At 33.2% G+C, this 23462-nt stretch overlaps 2 protein-coding genes across 9 annotated transcripts in view; one reads left to right on the plus strand and one right to left on the minus strand.

The window, feature by feature from the left end:
- Window positions 1-23462, minus strand: part of LOC128224203 (complement C1q-like protein 4) — a 24914-nt gene continuing 1452 nt past the window's right edge. Inside the window, exons 2-3 of one of the 2 annotated variants that reach the window (XM_052933969.1) lie at window positions 1178-1471; window positions 1-579 (exon numbers count right to left, since the gene is read on the minus strand). In XM_052933969.1, the coding sequence (XP_052789929.1) occupies window positions 164-579; window positions 1178-1442 (681 nt within the window). In that variant the 5' untranslated portion in view covers window positions 1443-1471 and the 3' untranslated portion in view covers window positions 1-163. Of the gene's footprint in view, window positions 580-1177; window positions 1557-23462 lie in introns of those variants that run through there. The other variant, XM_052933968.1, reaches the window with a different exon arrangement.
- LOC128224202 (tripartite motif-containing protein 5-like) overlaps window positions 19013-23462 on the plus strand; it is an 18646-nt gene continuing 14196 nt past the window's right edge. For 3 of the 7 annotated variants that reach the window (XM_052933960.1, XM_052933959.1, XM_052933966.1), the window contains exons 1-2: window positions 19013-19151; window positions 21907-21963. The gene's annotated coding sequence lies outside the window, so the exon portion shown is untranslated. Of the gene's footprint in view, window positions 19152-20381; window positions 21224-21906; window positions 21964-23118; window positions 23291-23462 lie in introns of those variants that run through there. The other 4 variants (XM_052933963.1, XM_052933961.1, XM_052933962.1 and 1 more) reach the window with 4 other exon arrangements.

Below are 23462 nucleotides of genomic sequence, written 5' to 3' on the forward strand. Positions count from 1 at the left end.
ATTATTTTTGACAAACAAAAAGGCACAAAATCAGCTAGTTTATTTCCAAAGTACAAATTTAATTAGTTTTTAAGGAATTGCAATACAATTTATTGTAAAACTTTAAGAACATGTTCGTAAACTAGTAAGTCAAGCTCATTTCACTTAAATGTCTTGTGCTCATTTATGCAGAGTATAATTTGAAACCAGATAGGAAAGTATATAAACCAATTATTGATCGTCCAATGTCATTGCATGTCACCATTACGTTATCCCCGACCTGCAACGAGAGAATGACAGTGCCCGAGACTGTCTCGTAGTCACCGTCACTGTCATTGACAATCAGGTACGTTATTATATTGCCGTTCTTCTTTATTCTGAAATTAGCGGAGGTCTTCGACGTGGACAGGTCAACCATGAAAGAAGTTGAAAACACGTATAGACCGTCGACTGGGGCGGTGAACACTCCTGTCCCGGGATTATAACCTCCACCAATGTCTGTGACAAAGTTGTTGAATACGATCGTTTGAGAGGAGGTGGATGTTGTAAAACCGGACGACAGGGTGGCGAAGAAGGCAACAGGAGGTTGATGCACACTCTCTGAAATTATATAAAATAACACTCCAACTGTTTTGCACTATACAATTTCAACAATTTATATGCGTGATCCCCCTTTATACAGAAGGTGGGAGTTGTTTTTATCAGTTTTAAATTTTGTGTAATATTGGCAAACAATTGTCTTATCAGCCATATTTTAATTAAAAAGGTTTACTTGGACTTCTTAATAAACAACGTAAATATCAAATCCATACATTTTGGATCCGCTATTGCAAAAAGGATTTATTGAAAATATGGACGAAGTGCTTGTGTGTATTTACAATCATAACGGAATGCTTATATTCACTTTCAATGAAACTTTACACTGGTTATAGTCAATATAACCAAAAATCGTTTAACTCTTTGAATACAATTCATATAAGGTAGTTTTCTTCTTTGTTTTCACTAATATATAAGCATTCGTTGTACGAATTTCGACAAGGGGCGTATAAAATAATTATTTCCAGGATATTCAGGGTTAAATCAATACTGTATTCTATCGTGTTCGTTATCTGATTCAACATTTAAAAAAATAGAATTTTGCGTGCTGTTTTATAGCTTCATTCTACTCCAAATTATTTTATAGTTAGACTGCATGTACCTGTAATATTCCTGGAAATAGCGTCTAGACGTTGATCGTATACGTCAAGGGATTTCTTTTGTTCCTCTTGTTCGGTATCGTGTTTCTTTTCTAGTTCTTTTATTTCCATTACCGAATTGTCCACCTCAGTTTCAACGTTCGTTAGTCGCTTTTCCAGCACTTCTAGTTTGGCGAGAAGTTCCTCATTCTTTATCTCACTTCTCACCATTTTCTCCAACATTTTTTCCTCGTAGTCAAACCGGCTGTAACATCGCGGTTCATTCATGTCACACTTTGTCGAGTCAATCACGAGAACTAGAACAAAAACTTCCCGAACGTACTTGCTAGGATACATGTTCAAGAAATATTTTCAATATGAATTATGAAAGCAGCTGAGACAAGTCGCTAAGCGGAATTCTCAAATTTATGATCTCAGCCTTTTTACTAAGATTTAAGACAGCAGCAGAACCAAGTCGCCCAATGAAATGCCTGACATATTTATAAACACTTTAGAGTGCAAAGTTAAAGTGCAAGCTTCAAATTTAAGTTAAATTATGAAACTTGAATTACATCCTGTAAGAACGATGGCAAATCGTTTGATACGTTATTTTATTTGTATATTTTTTGTAAATTATCAAAAAGTTCTTATTGACGCAAAATATGGGTCCGAATGGGGTAAAAGTTGCAAATGCGATATGCATACATCTGTGTTCTGTCGTCTGACCTGAATACAACACAGGAATTCTTTTTATCAAAATTTCAGTTTTTAACAAGAAATGACGTATCTTCCGACATGGGTATAATGCCGAATAATTACAGCTTATTTCCTTTATTTAACGCACAGACATGTTTAGTATATATATAGCAGTGATCAATTGTACTTGCTATAAAATATAATACAAGTAAAGGTAAACGGCCGAAAACTGTCCGTTATGACAGAGAAAGAATGGTCCGAGGCACGTAGTTTTTCCGCTGACATAATGGACAGTTTGAGCACCAATCTTGTTTAAATGTATCGTATAATCTACACTTGAAAGCTTCAATGAATATATGTACATCAATATTTAGAACATTATCAAACACGTGGCTAAAGCCAAAATCATCTAACATTTTTTAACATTATACACCCAATTGCGACGACCCTTAGTGCAATAATACACAGCTCGGTCATATACTGTTTTGATAATAATATTGTCAGTGGTAACAATCTTGAACCAATATTTTGATATATGTATCAATGCAAATACAAGGGGCAGAATAACCATTGTTTTCAACATGTATTCATCCTTTTTGGTATATTAAAACATTTGTTTTGATTTTGGTAAATGATATCTGGGAGTAAGAGTGCACCTTTAAGAAATGAAAATCAAAAATCGATTATAAACGATGCATTATTAAATACATTTTATAGATTTTTACTGAAATCGATCTTTTTCAAGCGTTATATCAAGCCCTTCATATCATCCCTAGAATTGTTACGTCACTTTATCATTTTCCATAAATGTCTATAAAATGTGAAGTTGACGATGTACAATGTACAAGTCGGAATAAACTGTCTGTCTGCCTGTCTGTCTATAAAAATGGCTGCCGCACTGAAATAACTTTGGACATTTCCATAAATGTTGATGATTTTCAGCGCAAAACGTGTAAGAAAATTAATGCCATATTTATTGGCTCTCTTAATGCTTAATATCGAATAACATTCAATAACTATTGAAATCAATGTACGTGCTACATTTAAAAAGAATGTTACATCATTTGTAAATAGTAGCGTTGGCAGATATCTACTTTGCTTGAATATAACTGTATTCTTGAAAAATGGATTTACTTCGAGGCTTCACACATATATAAGTTCTTCATTTATGTTAATTTTCAATGCCTTATATTTACACCTCAACTTCCATTCCTTAAATGAACTGCCTTTCGGCAATTGCGTTTATCATTCGATTTAGGTATGTATTTGGTTTATTCTTTATGTCATGCAATGAATGTCTTTGATAAATACACAATAAGTTTGTGATATGTCAAATTTCATATCGTACCTCATAATCATCCCTCGTCTCGGGCATGACACGGTGGTTGATATGAAAATTACCATATAATAATCTGTAAATATTGAACTACATTTCGAGACATAAACATTGATGCCACAAATTTTATATCGAAAAAAGTAGCACATATAACAGTTTAAACTATCGATAATAAAGTAATAGACAAAATATTATATAAGTTCGATTAATTTCATTATTTTCCAATATCTTAAACACTGATGAAATGATCTTTTATTATCTTATTTGCCGGTATTCATCTTTTCAAATCGTTTCTTTTTAGACAAACAAAAATACATCCAATTAGATAGTTTCTTTCCAAAATTCGAACTTAAAGTGGTTGTTATGATTTGAAATGAATTTTATTTTCGATATATACTATATAGCTTTTAAAGGGAGCTTATTTAACTTCAGTGTCCGGTGCTTATTAATGAGCTGATTATAATCTAAAACCAGATAAGGAAGTAAATTGAAAGCCATGAATATTTCGAGCAATTTCATGGCATGTGACTTTAACGGTATTCCCGACCTGCAGCGAGAGAGTGACAGTGCCCGATACTGTCTCGTTGATACCGTCAATGTCGTTAACCTTAAGGTACACTTCAAAATTGCCGTTCTTCCTTATATTAAATTGAGCGCCGGTCGTCGACGTGGAAAGGTGAACCATGACAGAAGTTGAGAATACGTATTATCCGTCGACCGGGGCGGTAAACACGCCTGTTCCCGGGTTGTAGCCCCCCACCCATGTCTGTGACAACGTTGTCGAATACGAGCGTCTGCTGGGAGAAGGATGTTGTAAAATCGTACGATAGGTAGGCAAAGAAGGCAACGGGAGCCTGGTGCATACTCTCTGACATCATATTCAATACAACTCGAACTGTTTTGTATTATACAAATTCAACAAACAATGTATATCTGCGTGCTTCAAACATTGTATGAGGCATTTCGGAGACATCAACCAAGAAAGGTTTGGGTCAATTTAGTGCTCCTATCACCCAAACCTCCATTTCGATTCGTATTTATTAAAAAAGGTTCAAGTTCATTTCTTTAAAAACAAACAGACAAGAAATTGTGTTGTCCATTTAGAGATATGATAAGAAAGCTTTTATTGTGTGGAGCTCGAACGACATGCTGGAAGAAGACTGGCAAACGTCCATAAATCACTACATCAGTTTCCTAGCTACATTTGTGCTTAACATTTAAAGGACGGATCTAGTATAATATGTTATATGTGTATCAACTATTATGAAAAATCGATATATGCACATACATGTAGTAAAAACATACTGTCAAAAGAAGATGATGTTGTTGTTTTTTATGCCACAGAATAAATCGCTTTATTTTCAGACTTTTACCTGCTTTTAATTATTAAAAACATTTCCGTTCTGTAATATATGACAACAATTTTTGTTTTGAAAAATGCTAAATATTTGCTTCATAAATATTTCTCAGTCAGATTGCTTTTATGTAGAATACAGGGACAATTGGATACAAGATAAAGAAAAATCATTCCATAGCGTGCAAACCGAACGGCTTTTATTAAATGGCTCAAAAGCTTAACAAAGAAAAAAAGCCATTACAAGAATTTTTTATTATTATTATTAAATATATGATCTGACACGAGTTGTCATTTAATACAAGATTTTATTAAACGAGTTCATGAAAATTGTTAGTAAGCGAGCCTCTGGCGAGCTTACTAACAACATTCATGGACGAGTTTAATAAAAATCTTGTATAAAATGACGACTGTCAGATTTTTTTTATTACATGCTTAAAACGGTGTTATAATTACCAATTAAGTTCCACCCATTGTTTGACAGCCAAAGTACTCAGGATGGAATGTCAACGATGCGCCATATAAATATTCAATGAAAATGACAAAAATAGCGAGCAGCTATCACGTTTTTAATGTGATAAAGCGCTTAACAAGTCACAAATATAAACATGTTGTCCTGTAAAGCTTCGTGACAGCGTTTGTCAGTGTGTGTATACCACATGATAAATTACGTCATATATGCTACGTCGGAAGGCAATATTTTGCTTAAAATGACGACTTAAATCAAAGATAACTTTTCTTTTACTACACCATTTTCAATGAAACAAAGGGCAGTCTATGCCGCTTTAAGAGCACCACCTTCGTTTTATTACCGGAGTTTGATAAGGTGATTAGTTTCCTCAAACACTTTGACAAACCTGTTTCCAAAATATTGTTTTGACAGTGCTCCGTCAGACGGCCGGATTGTGGAAAGTCGTTTGTCGTAGTGTTTTAAGAAACTAAACTCTCATTCAAACTCTGGTAAAAGACCAAAGGCGGGTCTCCATAAGTGGCATAGACTGCGCAAGGTTTCATTTAAAATACTGAAGAAATGGTGAAGTTAACTTTGTTTATAGTCTTTATTCGAAGCAAAAAGTTGTCTTCCGACGTAGCATTTATGAGGCAATTTATCATGTGGTATACACACTGTTTGTAGGACTCCTATCAATAGGAAGAATTTAACTGAACGAAAATAATAACAGCAACAAAATTTCTAATTTTCTACGAAATATTTTTCAACTGTATATGCTTCTACATACCATTAAAAATGAAGAACAAACTTAATTTGTTCGAAAATTTAATTTTAAGTAGTCATTCACCGAAACTTGCCGGCCGATGATTGGAAGATGCATGCAAAGATGTGTATTCATACAGCATTTAAAACATATCAATCAAATCCCTAGAATCGCATAGTTAGGAACCTGTTTGCGAATTATGTATGAAAGTCAATTATCTTGACTCGCTAGCCGCGTCTATATCCCACTTGTAGTTTTCCTAGCCAAGAATGACAGATCCCAGCGCTAAGTATTATCGAATGGCAAGAGAACGGAGAGATACAAAAAGGCTGACCAATGGGCTGAACAACAGATATAGAGGGAAAAGCTGATTAGGCCGGGAATGGCTGACCAAGAAAATAAAAACAATTGAATGAAAATATTTTGATATTTTTTAAGTTTTATGGGTTGCCGAGTTTTAAAATATGTTTAATGTACGTGTTGTGACCTGGATGTAGATGGATACTTCTTTATCTACAAATGATAAAAAAAGTCATCCATCTTCAACTAAACGCTCTTATAAATTATACAAATATTTATAATAAATCAGTCATAATACCTAAAATAGTACAAGGAATTTAAAATAACCCATTTAAATTAATTCCACAGAAATAATTCAATTTTCATTTTTGGTCACCCTTTTCCCTCTACATTTATATGGTCATGAAACACTAGTGTAATAAGAGAAAGGCATAACCTAAAAACAATTTTTGTGTAACCATTGTGTTTTTATTTAAAAATGCACTGTTAAATATTGTGGAGTTACAGTCGAAGAATATATTTAATATTATGAATCAGCCGCCTTGGGATGCTACTTGACTCGCGTATTTATGAATAGCGGACAAAAACTCTATTTCATTTGGCCGTGCACTTCCGTTTAAAACTGGTTCCTGGACGCTTCGGTATTTCGCAGTACCGTCCAAAAACCAATAAGTACACAATTTGATGACGTCACACTGAGAGTACATGTATTAACGCGGTTTATGTGACCTAAATCGGTCTGTCAAGTTTTACTGTGTGCACGGATTTAAAAGATATTCGCTGTCGCTTTCTACGCTGATTTTGCAGCGTTTTCTTAGTGAACATGGAGTTTCACAACATGATTACGACGAAGCCTTACTTTGAACTGCATGGATGTTGATATTGAAAAAGTTCCACCAAGAATGTTTTCAGAGAATATGATGTTCTAGCCGTCATGGGATGTGCAAGGAGAAGCCTGTGCTGCGGAATTTGTATTTGTGTTTTTGGTAACCTACGGCTGATTAAACAGGCAAGCAAATGGCATTGATTGCATATTGTCTGTGTTTGTCAAGATGGAGATGTTTGTGATGTTCTTGTGTTGTTTGTCACTATGTGGCTGTATTTGTTGACTGACTGGATATTTCTGTGACTAGGGATCTGCATTATCTGGTTGGCGGAACATTGTTATCAGAAAGTTTTTGAACAAGATACTTTCTGGCACTATGATTCGTTAGCCATTTGTCATCTTGAAGTCCTACAGCTTCAATATTGAGGTAAGTATTTGTTTGAGTTTAAACCATTTTGTTTACAAACAATGCGGAGTGATATCTAGGTCGCGTGTGATTAGTCTAGCCAATAGAAATGTCTGATATGTTATCTTATTATTATAAATATATTTTTAATATTATTATCATCATCATCATCATCATCATCATCATCATCATCATCATCATCATCATCATCATTATCATTATTATTATTATTATTATTATTATTATTATTATTATTATTATTATTATTATTATTATAATTATTATTCTTATTATTATAATTATTATTATTATTATATTTTTTTATTATTATCATTATTTTTATTATAATTATTGTTTATTGTTATTATTATTATTATTATTATTATTATTATTATTATTATTATTATTATTATTACTATTATTATTATTATTATTATGATTATTATTGTTATTATTATTATATTATTATTATATTATTATTATTATTATTATTATTATTATTATTATTATTATTATTATTATTATTTATTATTATTATTATTATTGTTAACTAATATTATTATTATTATTATTATTATTATTTATTTTTATTAATTATTTTTATTAATTATTATAATTGTTAGTAGTAGTAGTAGTAGTAGCAGTATCAGTAGCAGCAGCAGCAGCAGCAGCAGCAGTAGCAGTAGTAGTATAAATATTATTATTATTTATGATTTATTATTATATATAAACAGAAAATCAAATGAAGAAAGACACATAATTGTTGTCATGTTTTAGCATAATGTAAGAACACGTATACCATTGCTATAATGGACATTATGGACTGTGTCATAATTGCTACATTTTTATTATCAAAAATAATAAATTTCTAGGGATGCAAACGAATAGCAAAATTGATATTCGAATATTCGGTAATTCTTTCGAACGAATGTTCGAATATTCGATAACCAAAATATGTCATTTAAAGGTTGTAGTAAACTTTTATTATATTCGCTAAAGTAATGGTGTTACATTTTAGCCCTTCTTTGTCGTAACCACTACGCGCGGCGGACCATTAATTTCACCAAATGAGCCTCGGAAATTCCTGATTTCAGAAAGACAAAAAGTAATACATTATGAACAAAAAAAGAACAAAATATTTATATTCATCTGCCTTCATATCTGTAGACAACGTACACTTAGATGGATTCTGGTCAAATGACGTTATGCGTTAATGGAAGGTCTTTCCGTATTACAAGCAGCCTCGTTCTGGGATTGACCTCTACTAAATAAAACTATGGAAAAACTAAACCAACTCGGGAACTAGTTTATTCCTTGATTGGCAAAGGCATTCAAATTTACCGAAACTAATTGAATGTGTCACTTGTTTTATTAAGGCAGTTATAGTAAAATTACGGTTTTTTAGGGTACCCGACGATATGTCCCTAAATGGCATATGACGCGTGTTTAGTGTATCACATTCACACCTCTGGCATTATTTGCCAGTTGTTGTAAAAACAAGACTAACGAACTTTAAACACAATAACAGAGTTGTAGGCAAAAGGTTTATTATTATATTTATTCGCCACCAAAAGACATCGAATATTCGAATACCGATTTTGACATTCGAATACCAAACGCTTGATCGAATATTCGTTTGCATTCCTATTAATTTCCAATCAATTGATTGTCATGAAATACCCAAAAAAGAAATATACGGGTTTTTCTTCAAAATAGCTGTAGTAGGAAAATGGTAACAGGAAGTGCAACCAAATAAATATTTGTGATAAGGGTCGTGGGATGTATCTTACTATGTATCACGTACTAATACATGTGATTATAAGTGTACTCATGATTCGATTTCAAATATTAAAAAATAACATATGGACTAGGTTGTTAAAGCGAGTGAAGAATTATTCGTTACTAATTAAAGTAATAGAAAATACATGATCTAATTCATAATCGATTATCAACGGCTTGACAGTTTAACATCCATACAACCATTCATTGTAATCGATTGTCAAATGAACCCTATGGAACATCAACTGTTGAATAGGTCAAATTCCTTGATTAGACAAATCTCTATTGACTTATGCAACTCGGAAAACTGCATTTAAGGAGACGGGATTATACTTTGTAGTGATCAGACGTGTTTTAGGGACGGGGCTAAATTTTGGGATTTTAACGTGAACTATTTGGAATACAATCGTGAAAGTTATACCATAAGAAAGAGTTTTTCATGAACATTACATAAACTAAAGATGGATTTAAAATGACTGGGAAAAATAGAAGAAATAAGAAGAAAAGGAGTGAAAGTGACGATGAGTTCAGTGGAAATAAACGTATAAATACACAGAAATCGCCGGGGGGCTTCGAGTCAATTAGCCAGGTGTTGGGCGAGGCGAATTCAGTTCTGTATGACGAGGAGATTAACGTTTCAACAAGCAATTTGTTTGAACCACTAACTACCTGGAACGATAATTGCTCACAATCGGCAGATACTATGGAGGACCGTTCGGGACATAACACAGGGGGACCTACAAACTCCGATATTATCGCATTGTTGGGGAAAATGGACCTTAAACTAAATGACATGGATACACGGCTAAAAACACTAGACGGGCTGGAAAAGAAGGTCGATAATTTTGACAAAGAACTTAAGAAGCTTTGGCTACATATTGATAGCTCCATGAAAGAAAACAGTGTGAAATTGAATCGAGTGGAACATAAAGTAGACTCGGTTGATATTGAGTTGGAGGGGGCTAGGAAGAGGATTGCGGATCTGGAGCGAGACAAGGATAAGTTAAAAGATGACATAAATTATGTGCAATCGCAGACTATGAGGAATAATCTCATTTTCGGGAATATACCAGAAGATGTCAATGAAACTCCAGCAAAATGTGATGAAATTGTGAGGGAATTCATTGAGAAAAAACTCAAAATAGCAAAGGAAACGGTTGCTAATATGAAATTCGAGAGGGTCATAGGATGGGCCAAAGACAGAACGAGCCAGCCGAACGAGCAGCCAACGGAAATGGGAACGAACGGCGCCACCGCAGTATCATGTGCAAATTCTCCTTCTTCAGCGAACGGGAGCTGGTCCGTGGTAGCAGTAGGAATCTAAGGGACATGCCATTCTTCGTGACGGAGCAGTTCCCACAGGAAGTTGCGGCGAAGAGGGGGAGACTGTTTAGGAGAGTGAAAGAGGGGAAGCAGGCCGGGCGGAGAGCCTGGGTGTCATACGACACTTTGTATGTGGACGGTAGGCCGGTTAAGGACGCGTAGGGCGGGCCGGATGGGCTTAAATATGTTGTTTGGAACTGCAATGGGTTAAGCGCTTCTAAGCGCGAGGACCAAAACTTTATTTCTTTTCTTGTGCAACATGATGTTATTATTTTGACTGAATCATGATATAAATCCAGTAAAATTGATCTTTCAGGATTCCATTGTTTTAACTATTATAGGAAATATAGGCATAGGCACGCCAAACGCAATAGTGGTGGCATTGTCATTTATGTACGAAATAACATTAAGGAAGGCATATCTATAGTTAAAAATACACATGATACTATTATATGGCTAAAAATCGATAAACATTTTTTTAATAATGATAACGACATACATCTTGCAGCAGTGTATATGTGGGCTGACTCATCGCCTATCGCAAATTTGATTGACGTTGATCTCTTCGAATGCCTCGGTGATGATATAAATTATTATAATTCATTAGGCACTGTTATGATTGCTGGGGATTTTAATGCCAGAACTTCAAGTAAAAGCGATAGTATTATTTGTGACACTTATGTACCGGATATTGATGATGAAAATTATGTATGCGATATTCCGATACCGAGATACTCGATGGACAAGGGCAGTAACTCTCACGGTAATAAATTATTGGACTTATGTAAAGCCACTGCATTAAGAATCGTAAATGGCCGCCTTGGTTTAGACTGTGGCGTAGGTAAATATACATGTTTTAATATTAAAGGTTCCAGTGTTATTGACTATTTGATAATCAATGAAAATAACTTTAATTTTGTTCAAAACTTCACTATTTGCCATTTTAATGATTTCAGTGACCATGCCCCATTGTCTTTTGATATTGATTGTAACACACATGTATTGAAAGAAGAACCATATTTGGATGAATTTTTGAAATGGAATGACGAGGAAAAGGATGCCTTTAGAAATAATTTGATTACTAGAGTAAATGATTTTAACAATTTAATCCAAAATAGTGATGCACAAAATGTTGACCACATTGTAAATAAGTTCACTGACATTGTACGTGAGGTAGCAGACCCTTTATTTGTTAAGCAGATCATAAATTTTCCATGTTTCGAAAAATGTATTGTAACTGATTCGGTCAAATGGTTCGATCAATAATGTAGAAATACTAAAAAGTTGTACAAAAATGCTCTACATATTTATAATAATTCACATAGAGATATAGATAGATTAGAACTGTTTAGAATGAAACGAGTGTATAAAACTACTGTGTCAAAGAAACGCAGAGCTTTTGAATTTAAACGCTGTAAAGAGTTTGAAAATTTGAAACGTAATAAACCTAAAGATTTTTGGAGATATTTCCATTCACAAAAGTCAAGTAATACGAATGTAAATGTACCCTTGGAAGATTTTAAAAATCATTTCGAGCAGATGTTTGCGGATATTACCAATGGAATAAATGAGGAGGCTGAAAGTTTTAATAACAACCATGATTTCAATGATTTTAGTACTGTTTTCAGTGACCTAGATCACCAAATAACATACGATGAGGTTTGTAAAGCTATAAAATTGCTTAAGAAGAATAAATCACCTGGAGAAGATAAATTGCTAAATGAGTATTTTATAGAAGCATGTGACATATTGGGAGGATATATTACAGAAATTTTTAATATTATTTTAAACTCTGGGAATTTTCCAGTCGCCTGGACTAAGGGTATAATCGTACTATTACATAAGAAAGGTGATAAATCGGATGTTAAAAATTATAGAGGTATAACATTGTTAAGCAATTTTGCAAAACTTTTTACATGTGTACTTAATCAGCGAATAACTAAATGGTGTTATGAAAATAATGTAATTTCTGATGCACAGTTTGGTTTTAGAAGAGACAGGTCTACAGTCGATGCAGTGTTTATTCTTCAGTCAATTGTGCAAAAATACGTTAACTTAAATAAACGGTTGTATTGCTGTTTCATTGATATGAAACGTTGTTTTGATTCCATATATCTCAGTGCGCTATGGTTAAAGTTGTATAAATCCAATTTAGATGATAAAATATTACGCATTATACGCAATATGTATCAGTCAGTAAAGTCCTGTGTAAAACACTGTATTAGCTATTCAGATTTTTTTAATATAGCAGTAGGCTTAAGGCAAGGAGAGATACTTTCCCCGATTATTTTTTCATTATTTGTGAAAGACTTAGAATTGTATTTACAAAATAGAAACGATTGTGGTTTAGCTTTACGTGATATTTCTTTGATTTTATTGTTATTTGCTGATGATATGGTTGTTCTTGGTGAAAGCCCGGGAGACTTACAATTGTCGTTAGACCGTTTATACAGTTAATGTAATACCTGGGGCTTAGAGGTCAATATTGCTAAAACTAAAATTATATTTTTTCGCAAAAGAGGTGGCACAAAACGTAATGAAAAATGTTTTTTATGCAAACGAAGATGTTGACGCTGTAAATGATTTTAACTATCTAGGAGTAACTTTAAATTATACTGGCAATTTTAGCCTTAATACCCAAACATTATATGGTAAAGGTTTAAAAGCAGTAAACACATTGCTGTCAAATCTTAAAAAGTATGAATGTAAACCTAGGGGAGCTTTGCAATTATTTGATGCCTTTGTTTCATCTATAATTACATACGGGTGTGAAATTTGGGGATTTACGAAGTCTACACAGCTAGAAAAGATACATTTAAAATTTTGCAAAGCCGTACTAGGCGTTAGACAATCGTCTTCAAATGTTGCTGTTTACGGTGAATTGGGTAGATACCCATTGTATATAAATAGATATCTACGTATTGTAAAATACTGGTTCAAAGTTAAGAAAAGTGACAATATAATTACTCAATCTGTCATAGAAGACCCAATGTTGAATATTAATAACAATCAGGATAATAGTTTAAGCCCGGAATTATAGTTATTCGGGTTTTCCCAGTCTAATCCTCCGGTACAAACAAAATTAAACCGTTGTTATATACACACGTTACTTCGGAGACAATAGAGTCATTGGACTGTTACATGAATTTCAATAGCTCGATATTCACCTTTTATTTGTACCGGCATGGGAAAAACCAGTTAAGTTAATTCCGGGCTATATATATTGGTTCAATAAGGTTAAGAACTTTCTCACCAGATATGGTTTTTATTATGTATGGTGTAATGATACACAGCTAAACGAAAACCAGTTCATTTGTATTTTTAAACAGCGTCGGATAGACGAATATTTACAACAATGTCATGGAAGTGTTAATGAAAATGGCGTCTTAATAGTTTATAGAGTACTTAAAACTGCATTCGAGTTTGAATCCTATTTAGACAATATTGTGTCAAGAAATCTTAGAATTGCTATCACAAAAATACGTATATGTTCGCATAATTTAAGAGTTCATACTGGCAGATATGATAGATTAGAACGCCACTTACGTCTTTGTCAAGTATGTGACTCGAACGAAGTAGAAGACGAATTTCATTTTATATTTAAGTGTACACCTTATGTCCAATTAAGACAAACTTATATTAAAGGTTATTATAGAATAAGACCTAGTATGTTTAAACTTGTGCAACTTCTTAATACACAAAATACATCTGAAACATTTAGGTTAAGCAAGTATATATCGGAAGCATTTAAGGTGCCTTGATACACATTTTTATCTCAAGCAGTGGTATGCTTTGTTAACATTTGTAACCATTGGTTACTATTTATGTTGATATATACTATGTGAGTCTGTTTTATTGTTAGAAATTGATCAATTGATATCATTTGTTCCAACAGATACTAGTATATAAAAAGCAAACTATTGGCTATTGTATTGTATACTATTATAGTTTGATTGATTCGTGTTTTCTATTCCAGTTCATCCTTAAAAATAGATTAGTTATAATATTTATTTAATATTTCAACACTACATTGTATAATTGTAATTTTAATTTATAAAATATGTATATGAAACACAAAAAAAACTGTATAGTTTACGTGTAATAAAATTCTGTTTTGTAATAAGTTTTCATTATTTTTATCTCTAGAAGGAATTTGTGTTTTCTGTTTTGAATCATTAGTTGGTATGGCCCTTTAAACACATTTTCCCAGTGATTTTACACTTACCGATTAGCGCTGTTTTTAAGTTCCTAACGTGATAACAACATACCTGCCATATCTTTCCCGCAATGCAATAAAACATAAGATGATTTATTCCATCTGGAAATATTGAATGACACAAGTGATAAACATTCGAAATCGCGTCATCAGACACATTTCAATATAGTAAATATATTTATAAAAAAACGGAACATATTGATATTAGTTTGATAATTATATATCATAAATAAGCCAAATACATATTTTGATTGCTTTGGTGCAGATTTTATGTTTGCTCAACGGCTGGTTCGTTTCGTATTTGTGATATCTCATAGTGATGATATTTTGAATCTCAAGAGGATTACTGCCAAACAGAACGGGTTGTAACGCCGCATAACAGCATCGCCGCATAAACGTGTTTTGTTTTCTTTTATGCGGTGATTTTCAACGCATAAACAGGGCGATCACGCTACGGCGACGCTCAATGCATAAAGCAGAAGTTGCTTTTATGGGGCGCAGCTGTGCCTTTTTGCCACATAAAGAGGATTAACTTAACCATTTATTATAAAGCTAAAATATAGGGTTTAAATTTTTCAACAAAAACGATGGTGATGACGTAGATGATGATGATGATGATGATGATGATGATGATGATGATGATGATGATGATGATGATGATGATGATGATGATGATGATGATGTTCTAGCCGTCAGTGACAAGAAAGTTTGAAAACTATTTTTATCAGTCGGGCAAAACGTCATTTCGAACTTTTTCGCAGAAAGATCAATTGGTTTGGTGCACATTTAAACCGATCTTATTAAAGCATTGTTAAAATTTACGTCTCAAAAGGTCTAGTTCAAAGCTTGGTTAAGTGGACACAAAAAACTAAGTTCGATCTTGATGAAACAATATTAACCACTGTTGTACTAGTATGTGTTTTAAATGTTTTATGCGGCGAAAGTGTGCCTTTTTGCCACATAAGAAAGTCCTGTTTATGCGTTGAAAATCACCGCATAAACGTGGTCGATTTCGTTTATGCGGCGATGCTGTTATGCGGCATTACAACGGTTATTGTCCTAGAAGGCAAATCGAGGTAGTAATGGCTATTTGTTTCTTAAATTTACTGCACTTTATTATTCGGTTGTGTAAAATATGACATCAATTAATTCTAAAAGAACTTCGGCTTATCAGGCTAAATTAATTTTGTACTATTTTTATTTCAAAGGAACCCATTCCTTACTGTAGTAAATGTACTTAGAATAAGATGATTGCGCTAAATTTAGGAAACTAGTTCAAAGTTTGGACAAACTAACACAATATTTGTCAATATACTACGCATATTAATATAAATCTGTAGAGTCAATGACGGCAATGGGCCATTTAGAAAGATTCAGATGCGCATTGTGCGATTTAAAGGGATCCCGGTACACAATGGTCCATTTAGACAGATTTCTGTATGGATTGTGCAGTTACGTGTGTTTACGGTAAGCAATGTGCGATTTAGAGAGATCCCGGTACAAAATGGGCCATTTAGACAGATCCCGGTACGCAATCAGCCATTAAGAGAGATCCTTGTACACGACCAGCCATTAAGAGAAATCCCTGTTCACAATGTGCCGTGAAGAGAGATCCTGGTACGCAATGTGCCATTTTTAGAGATTCCCCTACGTCTTAGGAACTCTTACGGTATAGGAATAATTTCGTGGTCCTTTGGGATCATTACTGGCTCTTTGACATAAAATATTGAAGCCAGTGCTGGTGTTACACATTTCAGTGATGTCAAATGAACAGTTTCAGTCAAACCGAAACTGCTATTTTCAAACATTGGATTTAGTCTGTGCTTCCTTCCACGTTCTTCCGTTAAAAATGTATTGAACAATAAAAAGCAGTTCTTAATATATCAGACAATACGGGGCGTTATACATACTCCGTGCACCGATTAATTTCCGTCTGAGTAACAACAAAACGGTGACATAGTTCAGTTCATTAACACTAAGGGAGTAATGTTGCTAGTGAGAAAAAAACATATGTTTTAACCAAAAGTGGGAGAGTCAGAGCATAGAGATCAGTATATGATTATATAGAATGTAGGTTGTTGAATTTGCTGAATGTAAAAGTAATAAATGAATTTGATATTTACAATATTTGAATATTTTGCCCCTTTTTACGCCCTTTCTCATGTCAAATTAAACGTCAACGTGCACAGTGCTTTGTAAACAGCAACAGTCAATATAACACTCGTGGACACACTTAACTCTCACAATTATTTCGTCATTATACAAACCAGGAGGTCGAAAAAAGAAATAAAATGAAAACACACATGCTTTCCTTCGAGCTGTACTAGTTAATTAAAACAAAGTTAAAACCGTTTTGTTCCAACTTTTCTTAAATTCACGCAAGCGTAAAAAGAAACTATTGTGCCTTAATAATCTTTCAAAACTCACAATATTAAAGTGTTGCGGTGTGGTTTAGTGATTTAAAAGTGTTTTCTCGACTCTTCTAGATGTAGTTGAGCTTCTTCTTGAAATTGCTTCAGTTGGTTTGTTGTGGTAGTGTATATTTGTTTCGTTCTGATAGGTACTCTCATTAAAGCATCCTTACGATCAGTTAAAGCTAACAGAAGCTCACGTTAGCAAACTGTTTTGTTTTGCACCCCTGTTAAATCGAAGTGCAAGCCTGGAACCAAATAGCAGACTGATTGTTAGCCTTGACTGAACGAATTGCATATGAAATAGCCAGAAAGAGACTGTCACATGATATAGATATTTAAAATACAATTTAAAATCACCGCAAGATGTCTCGTGCTAGTTTGAATACTGCGCTGAACGATGTTCTGGGTACACTGTGTTATAGTGTTTAATCATTTATCAACAAGATGTGTATGGCCTCCAGAACAATTGAATGTTGTTGCGCGGTAACATTCAGATTAAAAAGCGATTTGTTAAAATGTATCAAGCATTAAAGTGGTTGGAGAAAATTAATGGGCTTTGTAAAAAGTAATGAGTATGTATTGATTAAAGCGTTGTCGTACGAGATTAAACCATGATACACTACAAACCACGCGTTACTTGCAAATCATGCATGCCGCCGTGTGTTTTCCTTACCTCTGACGTTATCTTTTAAGTATAATTTTCCCTATAACCCGCGATATAAGCATTACACCAACTGCGCTCATTTCTATAAGTTCTTCGACATTCTACATCGTCGAGTCAATGCTATACGCGGCGTTGTGATGTGTTAACTAATGGTAATAAAATTTTCTGAAGGCTATTTCTTTATTCCAGGCACACAAATATAATTCTGTTCAGTTTAATTAAACTTGTACGAAATCGATCCGTATTCTACAAATCACTTTGTTTTAACTCAAAACAGTGATTGATCCCTGAAAATTATGTTTTGCAATTGTGAAAGTTTTAAGACGCTTTTGTCACTTTTTATTCGTACTTATTTAAATTTCGAATGCACTCGTTAAAGTTGTGTGAATGTGAATAACTTGAAAACAATGTAGCGTATAATTATATGATATTAATTATTGGTGGTTAAAATAGCTATTGAAGATTAAGAGAATTTTCCGCACAAAAACGAGGCAAGAAGACCTTCAACTATGAGCTGTAAACTTTTAACACGTGTTTGACTCCAATCACTCTAAATCGTGATTTCTCGAACATCTTTACGTAGTAACTAACATAAAAATCACATTTAAACAAACACATTGTACAATCATAACTTCAAATTTGTTCTTTCATTTCCCACTTTCAAATACGTACAAAAATCCAAACATTTAACAATGACCTTGTCTAAGGGGCGCAATGGTCAAGGTCTAACAATTAACGATGACCCTGTGTTAGAGGCACAAGGTGCAATGTCTTACATTTGAAGATGACCATGCTTAAGAGGAGCAAGATTCAAGATTTGAACGATGGCCTTGTCTAAGAGGCACAAAGGTCAAAGGCTGTCATTTAATGTTGCCTTGTCTAAGAGGAACGAGGTATATCGTCTTACATTAAACGATGACCTTGTCTAAGAGGCGCAAGGCTCACGGTCTAACAATTAACGATGACCTTGTGTAAGAGACATAAGGTGCAATGTTTACATTGGAAGATGACTTTGCGTAATAGGAGCAAGGTTCAAGATCTAACAATAACGATGGCTTTGTCTTAGGGGCACAAGGGTCATGGTCTATCATTTCACGATGACCTTGTCTGCTAGGAGCAAGGGTCAAGTTCTTGCGTTTAACGATGACTTTTTCTTAGAGGCACATGCTTGAATGTCAAACAGACAATCAACGAGAGATACTTCACAATACAAACACACAATTACATCATTGCAAGTATTATTTACAGGATGTATTTTTTTCAACATTTTTGTTGATAAACAGACGCCCAATAGAGCTTTATTTAGACCGCAAGGTACACAATGTACAGTAAGTGATGTATTTACATAACACGTGCTATCAAGCCAATGTTACGCTATTGGTTTTAATATCTGTATTTCTTTATCAAAACTGTCAAATATAGCGTTTTAAGAAAGGATATACACCTGTGTTCACTTTAACGATGTCTATGTGAGTTATTTCTCTGATTTTGATTAATTTATAGTGATATTGCTTTTCATCAATATTGTTAATATTGTTATTGTTTCTATGACACAGAAAACCAATGCGCATTTAAATAATAACAAACAGGCCCCAGTTTCTCGAAACTTCTTAAGTCCCTTATTACAGGATTAAGCTAAACTCACTGTTTTTGTTGTTTTATAAAATGCGTTATATTTACTACTTTAAGAGTTTTAAGAAATTATATAAGAAAAATCTGTACGCTTATGAGAAGAAACCATTTTTTTATTGATCAAAATCCATTTTTAGTATGTACTTTGGCTAATTCAAATAAACGACTTAAGCCTGTTAAGCTTAAAAAGTTTCGAGAAACTGGGGCCAGGAGATTATCATTTGAATATTTTAAACAGATTAAACATGAATAAAATGTGGAAAGTTTAAACACAATCAAACGTTTACAAATGTTAAACTCTCTCATTTTGAATTTACAATAGTTTCAAATAACTTTGCCGTAAACATTATTTGAGGAATATGACATTTATTGTGTTTCATTCATTTGAAATTTTTACTATGATAATACTGGCAGTCGTAAATGAAACTTTAAACGGATATGAAAGTGTTTGTGTTTGTTGATAGCTCAAAACGCATCTTTCACCAAATCTTTTTGTATAGGTATTCTTTCATAAAAAAAAATTCATATCCTTTCATATTCTGAATATGAAAAATATGTTCGTGATAGACTGAAAGCATTAACCAAACGCATGGCTGCAGATAAAATAGCTAGAAACAAACTTTTACCTGTAATACATAATTAAAAATACAGTTAAATTCACCACGAGGTATACCGTGTTAATTTGAACACTGCACTGAACAGTTTTCTACGTATACTATTAATGGCGTTTAATCATTTATCAAAATGGTTTGTATGACCTCCAGAACAATTGAAGGTTGTTTTGCGGTAACATTAAGATTATAAAGCGATTTGTTAAAAGGTATCAAACAACATTTAATTTGTTGTAGGCAACGCTCTATTAAATGGGTTTTGTAAAACGCTATGAGTATGTATTACCTTAAGCGGTGTCGTACGAGATCGAACCATGCTATATCAGTATAGCAAACACAACAAAAAAGTTGCATTTTGTCCTATTAAATTCATTATGTATGAAGAATCAGAAGGGCCGGTATTCTCCAAGGATGATGAAGCATATGTATATTTATTAATTGTATGCATAACAGGTCTTGGTGTCCTTTTCCCCTTTGCCCGAAGATCTAAACTCTTCATTTAATATTGCAAACTGTATTGTCAAGTTAATGTTCCGATGGGTTCCAAATTCCCGTAATTGTACATCTAATGACCTTTGTAAGATTAAAATGGTAACTTAAGGGGCATGTCTAGTAATAAAAACAACATTACACGATGGCCTTGTCTTAGAAGCACAATGTTAAAGCTCTTACATTTAACGATGACCTTTTCTAAGAGGCACAAGGTCTAGCAAACAATCAACGAGAGATACATTTCTTCACAAGATCTTACATTTAACGATTACTTTTTCTAAGATCTAAGATAGGTCTAACTGATTTAAGATTCAAGATTCAACACATTTATTAAGTAATTTGAACACAATCGTATTCCTCATTACATGATCAAAATATAATTCAATTATACATATATACAATGATAACACAATAGGTGTGAATGTGAGACACGACAGATATAATATGATCACTATTAATAATCAGTATTTTGCACATTAAATATGTACTAAAAAGCTTTGAAATTGACATTGAAGGTGGACAAACAAGCGTTACGCAAAACAGACAACGATGACTTTGTCTAAGAGTATTTAGGTTCAAGGTCATATGTCGTTGACCTTGTCTAAGTGATACATTGTTCAAGTTCAAAATGAGAATCACCAGGAGACAGACATCTACACATTACAAATAATTACATCATGACAAGTAGTATATACAGAAGGTATTTTTACTACATTTATGTTGATCAACAAACGAGCCATATTCACCCGGCAAGGTGCAGTACAGAAAAGTGATGTATCTACATAGCACGTGTTATCAAGCTAAAGGTGCGCATTTGGTTTTTACACTGTTATTCATTTATCGAAGCTTTTGAATGAAACATTTTAACAAAAGATAAACACATGTTTCCACTATGCAAATGATTACGTGAAGTATTTCTCTGAGTTTGTTTTGTTAAGATTTGTATAAAAAACGCTCATGTTTCTAATGCGTATAAACGTTCCTTTCCGAGTATTTTCAAGAAAAGCAATGCACTTGTGAATAAATTCTTACAGCTGAGAAACAATGACTAAATTGTGAAATCGTAAAGTTTAGAAAAAGAAACCCTCGTTTTAAATCCTCTAATTTGAAACAGTTTCACAAAAGCTTTGCCTTATATGTTATTTGACGACCTTGATATGTATTTAGTTTCATCAATTTGAAATGTTTTACTATTATAAATCTGACAGTCGTGAATTACACTTCAAAAGGTTATGAAAGTGTCCGTGCTTGATAAGACGTTACTGTGTTGATACACCTTAACTCACCCTTCCTTTGTATACATGTGCATCCTACCCTTCAATTGCGTTTCGATCTCTTCTTTATATATAACCTGAATATTAACAATAGTAGTCGCTGTATGAAATCTAAGCTGAATTGATGTTTTGTATGCGCTGTAGCATTTACAATAAACTGTTAAATGTTATCTGGGCAATTTAAGAGCCAGCTGATTTAATTGTCTGATTTGCAGATAAAGGACTTTATGCGGTATCCATGAGCGCCAGCATCAAGCATTAGGACATATACGGTATAATTTCACACTTTATCGATATGTTAGAACATAACTGTTTCATATAACCATTAATAATGTCATATTTGATTACAACTGATATTTGAGATTTCATAATAACAGACTTACCGCTCTACATTTTAGCTTATGATTAACTCATTGTGAAATTTACATTTGTTACGGTATAACTCATATTAGATTATTTCTGTTTAATATTGTACTAAGTGAAAATAGGAAAAAATAACTACCACCAAAACAATCACATGTACAAATTGAAAATGGCATTAAACCCTGTAAGACGCATAATGTTTAAGGTCTAACAGACAACGATGACTTCGTCTTAGAGTCGTTAGGTTCAAGGGCATATGACGTTGACCTTGTCTATAACATACGTGGTTCATCTACAAACTACTAAAATATACATCATTACAAGTATTACATACAGAAGGTATTTTGACCACAATTTTGTTGATCAACAAACGCTCAATAGAGTCATATTCGCACCGCAAGGTGCAGAACAGAATAATGATGTATCTACATAGCATATCTTATCAAGCTTATGTTACGCATTTGGTTTCAACACTGTAATTTATCCATCGAGAATTTTGAATGAAACATTTTAACAAAGTATTTACAATTATACTCACTATACAAATATTTATGTGAAGTATTTCTTTGATTTTGGTTTATTTATAGTTATAAAAAAGAACACTTTGTTGATTCTAATGCGTATAAATGTGCCTTTCCGAGTTGTTATCAAGAAGAATGCGCATGTGAATAAAATCATATAGCTTAGTAACAATGACTAAAATGTGAAATCGTAAAGTTCAGAAAAAGAATGTAGTTTCTGTACAAAACCTTATCGTTTTAAATCATCTAATTTAAATTTGAAAACAGTTTCAAATATGCTTTGCCTAAGATGCTATTTTTACGACCTTGACATGTATTGAGTTTCATCAATCTAAAATGTTTTACTATGATATATCTGACAGTCGTAAATAACACGTTAAAAGGTTATGAAAGTGTCCGTGCTTGATAAGACGTTACTGTGTTGATACATCTTAACTCACCCATCCTTTGTATGTGCATCCTACCCTAAAATTGCGTTTCGATCTTCTTTATATCCTGAATATTTACTATAGAAGTCGCTGTATGAGATCTAAACTAGATTTATGTTTTGTATGCGCTTTAGCATTTACAACACACTGTCAAATGTTAACTGGGCAATTTAAGAGCCAGCTGATCTAATTTTCTGACTTGCATATGACGGGTTTTATGTAGTATCCGTGAGTATCAGCATCAAGCGAACATCAGGGCTTATACGGAATAGTTTCATAGTATATCGGTAAGTTAAATATATTTGTTCGATTTAACCATTAATATTGTCATATTTGATTACAGCTGATATTTCATATTTCATATTTAAATGTACAAATGAGAACCACGAAACTATAGTTTTAACATTACGTTAACTCATAGTGAAATCAACATTTGTTACGGTATTACTCATTTGCGAT

This window comes from Mya arenaria, chromosome 17 (genome assembly GCF_026914265.1).
Source record: "Mya arenaria isolate MELC-2E11 chromosome 17, ASM2691426v1".
NCBI classification, from domain to species: Eukaryota; Metazoa; Mollusca; class Bivalvia; order Myida; family Myidae; genus Mya; species Mya arenaria.